The sequence below is a fragment of the Lactuca sativa genome, chromosome 9, assembly GCF_002870075.4.
Source record: "Lactuca sativa cultivar Salinas chromosome 9, Lsat_Salinas_v11, whole genome shotgun sequence".
Classification (NCBI taxonomy): domain Eukaryota; kingdom Viridiplantae; phylum Streptophyta; class Magnoliopsida; order Asterales; family Asteraceae; genus Lactuca; species Lactuca sativa.
The window spans coordinates 12410143-12420762 of record NC_056631.2 but is presented as its reverse complement, the minus strand read 5'-3'; the positions used below and the strand labels follow the sequence as shown (position 1 = coordinate 12420762).

Genomic DNA, 10620 nt, shown 5'->3' with positions numbered 1-10620 from the left:
AGGGGATTCGGGGGCAGGGGCGGGGGTAGAAAGGCTGAACATTCCAGGGGCGGGGGCGGGGCGAGGGAACGGGGAAATTTCAGGGGCGGGGCGGGAGATGCACTCCCCGTCCCGTTTGCCCCCGTTGACATCCCTATTCTTAGTTTTGAATATAAGGTATCAAAACCTAACAAAAAACAACTCCATTGGTTGTAAAATGGTTGTAAATGATTCATAAATATTGTCATGCTCTCATGTTTTTATGTTCATTGAACAACACCATTGATTTGCTTTCTCGATCTATGCTAGTAAACTTGATCTTATGGATTAGTCGAGACAAATTGAGCACACATGAAGAGACAGAGTTTGGATAAAAAAGATTCTCTGATTATAATAAATTACAAAGTCAAATAGTACTAAAGGAACCAAAAATAGAAAAACAATTCTTTTTTACTTGAATTTTTCTAGGAAAATGTGCATCATTCGGTTGTCAAGTTCATATTTTGCCAAAAAAAGTTTACCCGAAACCGTTTCATTGCGATATAGAAGACTCTAATAATGTAAATTTTCATCCGCCTTTCTCATACAATTTGCACCTAAAAGATTAGCATCAACATTGATTCCTTACGATGGAAGCATTGATTTCAAACCGTTGTTCGCATGGTGGATTATTCACTCACAAATTTTTGTTGACATTAAAATCTTCATTATTATTTTCCAAATAAAATTGAACATTTATTGTGAAAAGTGATAAAGGGCGCGCTCGGTAAAAATAGCTGGTAGCGGGTAGCTTCTAGTTGGTAGCGTTTTGTTAAACGTTACGTAAAGTAACATTTGGATTTGGAGCATTTTGTTTAAATTAAACGCTGGAAACCTGTAGTGTCAAACGAGGCTTTCTGTTTAAAACAGAGCGTTTTGTCAAACGTTAGAAGCTAGAAGCTCTCAAACGCTCCCAAAAGTTAGAAGCTAGAAGCTCTCAAACGCTCACAAACCCACTATTAGAAGGGTTAACTTTTTTCAACTTTGAGAATTGGTTACTTTCTGATGTTGTGGTCAAAACCAAACCAGATAGTTGATTCTCAATTAATATTGTGATTGAAAGATTACTTTTAGAAGTAACATGAGGTCCAATTCAAATTACAAATAAGAAAGAAATAGAGGTTGAAGGTTTAAAGTCATCAAAGAACATGGGGAACTCTATACATCTAGTCAATATCATACAAAAAGAGATGGTTCTCTTAGGCGTTTTATTGAACACATGGTGGATGGGAAAAAATGTAAAATCTTTAAACAAATAACCGAGTGACACGACAAAAAAAACAAAAAACACCACATCAACAACTTAGTCAGTGACAGAAACAAACACATACTAGCGATTGAAATGGTATAGATAAAAAATACAATTCAAAACACAAAAATGATAAACCGAAGAACTTAATGCTTCCTTTAGTGGAGGGTTCAAGAACTTTTAACTGTAGCAGCAATCGATAAGTAAAATGGACTGACATAGATTGGAATCGTATGAATATTTTTTGGAATGGATTGCCATAAAATTGCTTCTCACATTGTCGATTAACCCCAAAGTATCTCGGTGATTGCTGATTTTCTAGGATTTCTTTGCTGATTTTTCGGATATAAAGTTGGATGTTTGAAATCGAGTTTAAGCACCAAAAAAATAGGGTTAGATAGTAAAGAAACTTCGAGCCGGAATCGATAGTAGAAGAGGTTTAGAAAAAGGACGCTTGTCAAAGTTAATGTTTAAAAGGATGCCATGTATCAATTCAAAGAGTCATTTATTAGAATTATTAGAATTAGAATAAGAAAGAAGATAAGATATACAAATCCCAAAATGGATCAAAGCGTAAATTTATTATCAGAGAGAGTAGAAGCAATCCAAACACTTAGACATCATTTGGTGCAATGGTTAACAATCGATAAAATCTCCATATTATTAATATACCGTTGTGTCACACATAAAAAAAACCAAAGTTATTACTAAATTTTCTTTTATATGATCCTTTTTACGACATACGCAACATCAAGAACACAAAAAATCCTTTGGGACTCATTTCTAAATCATTCATGAAAAGTGAAAACCCGATACACAATTTACAAAGGTATTCTCATGTAAGTATACCCTTTCCACTTATTCGAAAATGCCACATCATCCATTCCTGTAAGAGTTGAAAAAAATCACTTGGATAAAAATGGCGATTTTTTTCATTTCCTGAGTGAGAGGAACTCAAAGCTGCGGACAGGATCATCATTGCCACTTTTTGTAGCACGAGAAAAAACTGATTGTTTGGTGTCATATCCCGGTTGGACTCTATGAGCAGTCGACAACCGCCCACCTCCACCACTTCCCGCCACATGGCGGCTTGACCGGACTTCCATTGGTTCGCCGGAGGAACTTGGCCTGCCGCCGGGAATGGCGGCACGTTTTGATGAGTCCCCGTTTCGAGATGACCGGAGTTTTTCAGAATCGGGTTGCTGTGGATTAAGAAACCATAAATTCTGCTTTTAGAATGTTCTAGAATGTTAAAAGAAGAAATAAGAGAGATAAACTTACCACATCTTTTGATGAAGGTATATCATCGGGAATCCTGTTTCTAGAATGTTCATGGCGGGAAGAATTTCGTCTAGACAATGCTTCTACTGCACCCGAGACTCTATCACGGATATCTTCACCAGCTGCATGGAAGATATTATTACCCAAATTAAGACCCATTTTTGATAACATATAACCCAAATTAAGACTCGTTTTCACAAAATCACCAAAATGAGGGAAGAGTTTTAACAAGAATTCATATATTGCAAAATCGTTCATATTATTGCGAAATACATATAGTTTTTTTTCTTAAAAGTTTTTGTGGTGGGGACCACTCAAAATGCAATTTCCCGTATTTGACAGTGGTCCAATTGCGAAATATTTTGGTATGATTTTTCACTTAAAAAATTTATGTTTGTATTTCAATTACATGCGATACCTGAGGTTCTTCCAGGCTTTTCAGCTGATGTTCCAGCATTTAAACCCGCATTGGCAACTAAATTCTGCCAAAAAAAAACGAAATGAACACATGATTCTAAAAAAAATTATATAAATATCATAAACAATTGGTGGTTTTGCACTTACTCGTCCTTTAGAGGTAGCACCAATATGGGGGTACTTCAATATGGTCCAATCAAATACATAGTCGAACTGATAGCCTGCAATCGATTAATATTATATAAAAGTTCAATAACTGTAATTGTAATACGAGTTTTTGAATGAAAGATTTTGTTAACTGATGCTGACCTTCTTGAATAAATAGTTCCCGAAAAAGCCTCTTCAAATAAGAATAGTCGGGTTTGTCTTCGAATCTCAATGATCGACAATAATGGAAATATGCTGTAAATTCCGATGGGTATGATTTACATAGCACCTGTTCAAAGTATTATTATTATTTAAAACACGAAGATAGCTTTTATGGAAATTTAAGAAATCTGAAACAGCTTTCATGGAAAATAGAACTTCAATAATAACTACCTCAATTGGAGTCAACATCTTCTTTTCACTTATTTTATCGTATTTCTGCTTCTTGGTTCCAGCTCTCAATCCCTGCCATGGAAGGCTTAAGCCAAAATAGACAAACTCAAATTAGGGCACATGGGATAATTGACCAGCATCGGGTTGAAACTTGAAAATTTTACAATAATGCCACTGACACTTCATCTGCTCACCTTCCTCTTAGGAAATACATAAGAACATAACCGAGAGACTCGAGATCATCCCGTCTACTTTGTTCTGCATGTTCATAATAGTTTTTGTAAAGTTTACTTTTCTTTTTTACTCAAAAAATTTAAAAAGAAACTTTATAAAAAAATAACAACCGACCGATTCCAAGGTGCGTGTTAACACTAGCATAGCGGGCAGTCCCTGTGAGATTTTTATTTTCCCTGACAAAAAAAAAATGCAAATTGAGTTGGTGGTCAAACACAAATGGGTAGGGTTTGGGGTCAAAGTCGGTCAAATTGACTAATCAAGAATCTTTTCTCTTAAAGGATGTGTACAAGTAGGTAAGGTATTAAATATGTCTACAAAAAGTATTATTAGAAAGCAATTCAAAAGGTTGTAAGCACTTGAATATATTTTGGACGAGTTAAATTGCTGAACCCATTTACCACAAATATTTAGGGCTATATGCAAGAAATAGCAACATACTTTCATTTATGTATGTATGTATTATATCATCCTACTTTCGTTTCTTGACATCATGACAATTGTACCTTCATATTTTTTTTATTAGGGCATTATACGATGAAAAATCTACCTAATTATAGCATTGTACTTTCATTTTTTCATATCTATACTTCTAAGATATCTATATCTATATCTATATAAAAATAGAAATGCATAAATGGGCTGAAAATTTGATATAGGGTCCTTTTATGATAATATAAAGTACATTGCTATTTTTGAAAGCCAAAATGAGACAAATGAAGAAATGCAGGAAAATGGTATTTGCCAAAGTCAAAGTCATAATTTATATTTTTATGAATTAATAAAAAAAAATGGCTTTTAATAAGGACTTGCTCAATTTTCGAATTGTAGTGAAATGGTTTAGGATTTTTTTATTGTTAAGGTCGGTTTAGTAACCCATTTAACCCGTTAGAAATAAATTATAACCCAAATTGACCCATTTCTAAATATATGCTAACAAAAAAGGAGGATAAATTTTAGAAAACACGATTTACCTATATGGAATGTGTTTATGAGTTTGAAGATCTCTATACTTTTTTGCAAGGCCAAAATCAATCACGTATGCCTGCCATCAGATGACAACCGAGCTCATGTGATGATCCACAAAAAAGTTTAACATTATTCTAATATCAATATTCTTTCAACAATATGTTAAATTTTCATAAAATAGACACACATGCAAAATGAAGTGATAATAAATTAACAAATCAACTACCATATTAGCTTTACGTCCCAAACCCATTAAGAAATTGTCAGGCTTTATGTCACGATGAAGAAAACCTCTTGCATGCATGAACTCGACTCTATTTATCTGCAAAAAAATATATAAATATAACTAAGAATTTAAATTGATGACAAGGGCATTTATGTCTTTTGCACAAATGGGATATCAAGAACAAGTCCATGTCCAATCTTTTTTGGGGTGTACAGGTAGACACAGGACAACATGAACATGTTCTGTCATGTCATGTCATGAGTAGCAAATAGGGCCTAACAATATCTACTGCTTGTAAGCACTTACTAGTTGATCTGCAAGCATTAAGACAGTCTTTAAGCTGAACTTTCTACTACAATAGTTGAAAAGGTCTTCAAGACTTGGTCCAAGAAGGTCAATAACCATGATATTATACTCTCCCTCCACTCCAAACCACTTGAAGCTTGGTATTCCCGCTTCATTATATTAAACAAATACATTATCAGATAATTTGTATGAATCAACAAAACTCATATATAAATGATTATATGTTTGTGTTTGTATGTGTATAGAGGGAGAGAGAGAACTAACTTCCTCCTTGGAGAAGCGTATATAATTTTGATTCATAATGAAGTTGAGGATGCTTTGTTTTGACAGGTTCCTGTAGAGTGTAGGAACAGATAAATAATAATAGTTTGAAGATCAATCAAACAATAATAAAGTTTGAAATCGATACCAGTTTAATAGCTATTTCTTCCCCACTTGAAATATTAACACCTGCATATCATCATAAACAAAGAGAGTTAATAACTACTGAAAAAACATAAACAAGTATTTTAAAAAAAAACCTGCAAGTGATTCAAGGAATACCTAAATAAAGTTCGCCAAAAGATCCACTACCAATTTTCCTCCCAATCTTAAACTTCCCACCAACAACATGATCCATGATTCTTTATTCGATAAAACTCCGAACCCCAATTCAGATCCACATAAGCCTAATTTAAACCTCAAATTAGGGTTTGAAGAAAAAAAACTAAATCCTTATTAGTACTTTAAAACCCAACCCCAAAACTTGCATCAAGGTCAAAAACCGATTATCAATCCAAAACACTATGCAAAATCAAGAAACACCCAATCAAGATTCTTTTTGAAGAATCGAACTAGCCCATATTTTAATTTATAGTAAAAATACAAAATTGAGAGCACCCACGAAGTTAATTGATAAAAGAAATGAGGTATGTGATGTTGGTCGAAGTGTGGGGGGCAAACAAGCGAGGATTGAGGAAGTAGATGATGAAAAAGAACGATAAAGATGGGATTTCTCCGTTTGATTTTGTGCTTTGTAGAGTTAAATACGATGAGAGAGAATGAGATAATGATTGAAAATAAAACAAGAATAGAGATGGAGAGAATGATCGTGAGGAGGAGGATGAAGAAAGAAGAAATCGGTGATGATAGTACTATTTTATTGTTGATTAATTAATAAAATAATGAACAATTAATTATTATTTAAATCGAAATGATTAAGGGGTAATCCATATCGTCTCTTTATTGACGGACCTAACACGGTTTTGAATCAAGAACCAACCTCTTTTCCACTCCCCATGGATCTAAGTATATTTGCAAATCTTGGTAATATATTTATTAATTACATACTATTAGATTTATATGGTGATTCCAAATATTTTTTATTGATTGATCACTTAAATTGTTATAGGTATATGTTATATTTGCAAATCTTGGTAATATAATTATTAAATATATATTAGATTTATATGGTGATTCCAAATATTTTTTATTGATTGATCACTTAAATTGTTATAGGTATATTAATTAACTTTTTTATTTTTATTTGTGAAATCTGACTGGCAATATATAACTTTCTTTGGATTATTAACTAAGTATCATTTTTAGTTCTTTTTGGTTTGAATGAAAATGAAGTAATAGAGGATGATATAATACTATAAACATATAATTAATGATTTTTATTCTCCTAAAAGAGTTACCATATTAATTAATAAATTTTTTTTTTTTAGTATTACACCACACTCAACACAAATAATATATTACTAAGCATGAAAAATGTGACTAAATTTAAGAAAGACATGTGGAGGAAGGTTGGACTCCAACTTTCTTTGACTTCTTCCACACTTTCATATACAGCCATATTAACCTGTTCATTTATCTATTATTTATTAATAATGGTATCCAACTATTCAATATATTATTGGATATATTTGTCCCTGTAAGTAGATGAATAAAGAAGCATATATGGTAGAAAATGATTTGTTACTCTTCTCACTATTCCATACTCTTGCAGTCTTGTTCATGGTACAATAGGATATCCTATTACATTACTATTCTCATTTATGAATCGGTACATCGGAATCCCCAATAATTCTTCCAATAACAATAATAGAAAAAAATAACTATTTCATGTCGTCTTTTTAACTAGTCAAATAGAGTAGCTTGTTGTTTTTGTGAAAGTAATATAGAATTAAAAAAAAAACGTTGCACTCCTAAAAAATCATAAAATTAATGTCACACAGACATGTTATGTTGCTTATTCAACAAAAAGAACTAGTCAACACTCCAATTCCTCCTTTTAAGCTAATTGTGGTACTAATGTAACATCCTGTTTTGGAATTGTTTCATAAATTTGGAGCCATGACCCGAAGATCAAAGTATCATAAGGCTTCGAGCATTGGGAAAGAGAGGTTTAGACCCATTTGGATGCCGGTAATGTAGATTATGTGATCCAAGGGTTCGATTTGTGCTTTGGAGTCAAAGGGTAAAATAGGAAAAATGATGTTTCAGACTTCTTTTATGAATTAAAGATTTTATTTCGGTATGTTTTAAGTCAAAAGTCTCAAATCTCATATTAGGGTTTGTCAATATGCAGAGCCCACGTCGTGGCAATATATGTCACACCGTGGCGCCAACTTAAAGGTCACGAAAACTCCTGCTTTGACTACGTCGTTGGATTCCATCACCATGTCGTGGCCGCCATAAATCCAACTTCAAATTATTTATTTATTTTAAAAGGAACGTACAAGAAACTTGGCGTTACAAAAAACACATGAATTATGTTGATAGTTATTAGTAATCGCTATGTCGTTGTCCTTTAAAATGTCACTTACAATTGCTTTCTTCAAGTTTCTTATCTAATATTGGGTGCAAACTAAAGTATCAACTATCGGGTTGACAAACTTGTTCGATATGGATCTAGTATAACTCAAAATATTTAATAAAAATTTACCTATGGTTATCTAAGTTGCAACTGGGAACTACAATACATATTGATTCCATTACCTAAGATATTAAGAGTAGAAAAGTAATCATGGTTCATCTCGCTCTTTTACTCTATTTCATACGCAACCAAGTGGTTTCCCTCAACATTTAATAACTGACCCAATAAATCATAATCGGTATCACAAGAAACAACATCTTCGTTACAAGCTTCTTGAGGCAAGGAATGCAACTAAACTTTGTCAAACTTATCTTTGTAAATTAAAAACAAAGTTTCCATTTTAGTTTCAATATGTCGAACTACACCCTTCGGCTCATTATTTTGTTTTATCATGTGATCATTCTCTTCAATTTGATTATTCGTAAACATCTTATTAAATGCATGTCTGCAAAATAATGATTTCATTGTGGGTCAACATAACCACACAATAAATATATTCATTAACCTTGTCAAAATTGTCCAAATATTTGTTGTATTTTTTATGCATTGCACTTACTATCAAACAGAAAGAAATCTGGTTTCACATCCCAAATTTGTAGATATTTGTCTACATATAATATTTCCATGAAGAAAGATGTGCTAACGACTTTGAACTTTCTAATACAAACGTCGCTTTATTGTTGATTTTCTCTAAAAAATTCACCACTTGTTTGCACTTCGCAAAATCTTTCTTTTGGGGTACTTGACCTGGATTAACGAGAATAAAATACATCTTCAAGTTCATACTCTTCAAAAACTTATCTTAACTCATCGGCTATATTCAACATGTAGTAAGTTGAGTTCCACCTGTTGGACAATATCCACAAAAGAACTTTTTTGCATCGACATAACAATCTTTCATACATTTTTTAAAACTTCATGATTCTTTGTGAAGAATGTCAAATATATCAAAAGGCCTTTTGCACGCTATCCATAAGGTAGCCTATCTCTAAAAACCCATCTTTAACAATAAGATCTAAAATACGAGTCATGCACCTAACTTGAAAAGTCTTTGCCACCATCATATGAATTTGGCAAATTTTTGAACCAATACTCAAGAGGTTTATCATTAGAAGCCGCATTTTCTATCGTCACAGTCATACCGTTCTTAAATTTTTTGATTTTTTATGAATAATATCTAATATATCAAACAACCTCTTATACACTATCTATATGGTAGCAACTTTTTTTAACCTATCTTTGACAATAAGATTTAAAATATGAGTCATGTACCTAATTTGGAAAGTGTTTGTCACCATCATATATATGGATTTTGCATATCATTAGAAGTCGCATTATCTACCATCATAGTCATAACATTCTTAATATTTTGAGCTATGTATGTACTATGATAAATTATGCCCAACATCGCCCTAGTTATGGCTATTAATGGGTCTAAATAATTGATAAGTTTGTGCATGAACCAATCTTCAACTATAAAGTGTGTCGTTACAACTATTTAACACAAATATCAAGATGTCTAAGAGTCTGTTCTCAAATTAATCGTGTTTGTAGTACTATTCAAGTAAGACAATAATTTATTTCTTTCACAACATAGTATTTACCAACATCCCTACTATGTTTATGACGTGATGAAACACTAAACCTCCCATTTTATGCACTAGTATATTCAACAAAAGTTGCATTTTTAACAATTCAACTTATTTGAAAGGCATGTCACTTACACCAAACAAGTTCATTAGAGCATTTTTTATCATGCCATTGTTATGTTTCCATGTTTGGGCATTACCCTCCCTGCTAGCTTATCTTTCCAAATGTAAGGTGCGTTGTTATTTCATGGTGAAATTTTCTAGATTCGTTTTTACTGTTAAAGTAATGCTTTTTAAGATTAGACGTTCTGTTTCTGGTCAGATGGACTTTAATTATCGTGTCGCAATACTTATACTTTCCATGCTTCCGTTTATTATCAACTTAATAAAATGTTTCCATCAACCGGCCCTCTACTACCCTTACTTGTTGGCTCGCTTCCTTTTGTTACTTTTTGCACATTGTCTTCAATTTCATTGTAAAAATCTTCATCCTCGATGTTATGAAAGAATATTGTGTGGTAAAGCATTGCCACTATAATTAATGAATCATATCCGTAATTCAAAAAAAGTCAGTCTAAAAATTCCTTTTTCATACTTCATGAAAGTTGTGATTATAAATTCATAACGGATAATAGAATGTCTTGTTGCAATAGACAAAATTTTGAGTTTCACCAAGTGCATGTGACGTCATTATTCGTAGGTATAGTGGTAGTAAATGTTTGGGTTGCTTTCAAAGTTGAAAATTGATTTCAAAATTATAAATTTGATTATTGGTTTGGACTAAAGTTTAAACTAGATTTTATTGTTGTTTAATGAGATTGATTGCGGAGTCGGTTATTCTTGATCAAAGTTAGCTCTTAATGTAATATTTATTATTGATAAGAATATAAAGATAGTGGAATTTAGGGTCGTTTTGGTTTGCATAATG

General features: G+C 32.5%; 1 protein-coding gene across 1 annotated transcript; it reads right to left on the bottom strand.

The window, feature by feature from the left end:
* Positions 1–1903: 1903 nt before the first annotated feature.
* LOC111881198 (casein kinase 1-like protein 10) lies at positions 1904–6352 on the bottom strand. The gene is made up of 14 exons (XM_023877600.3): positions 5784–6352; positions 5650–5690; positions 5505–5574; positions 5241–5389; positions 4935–5030; positions 4714–4784; positions 3854–3915; positions 3700–3763; positions 3506–3590; positions 3275–3401; positions 3113–3186; positions 2967–3030; positions 2549–2670; positions 1904–2469 (listed from the first exon to the last, which is right to left on the bottom strand). The coding sequence occupies exons 1-14, from the start codon at positions 5857–5859 to the stop codon at positions 2200–2202; spliced, it is 1371 nt and encodes a 456-aa protein (XP_023733368.1). The 5' UTR covers positions 5860–6352; the 3' UTR covers positions 1904–2199.
* Between the last annotated feature and the right edge of the window lie 4268 nt (positions 6353–10620).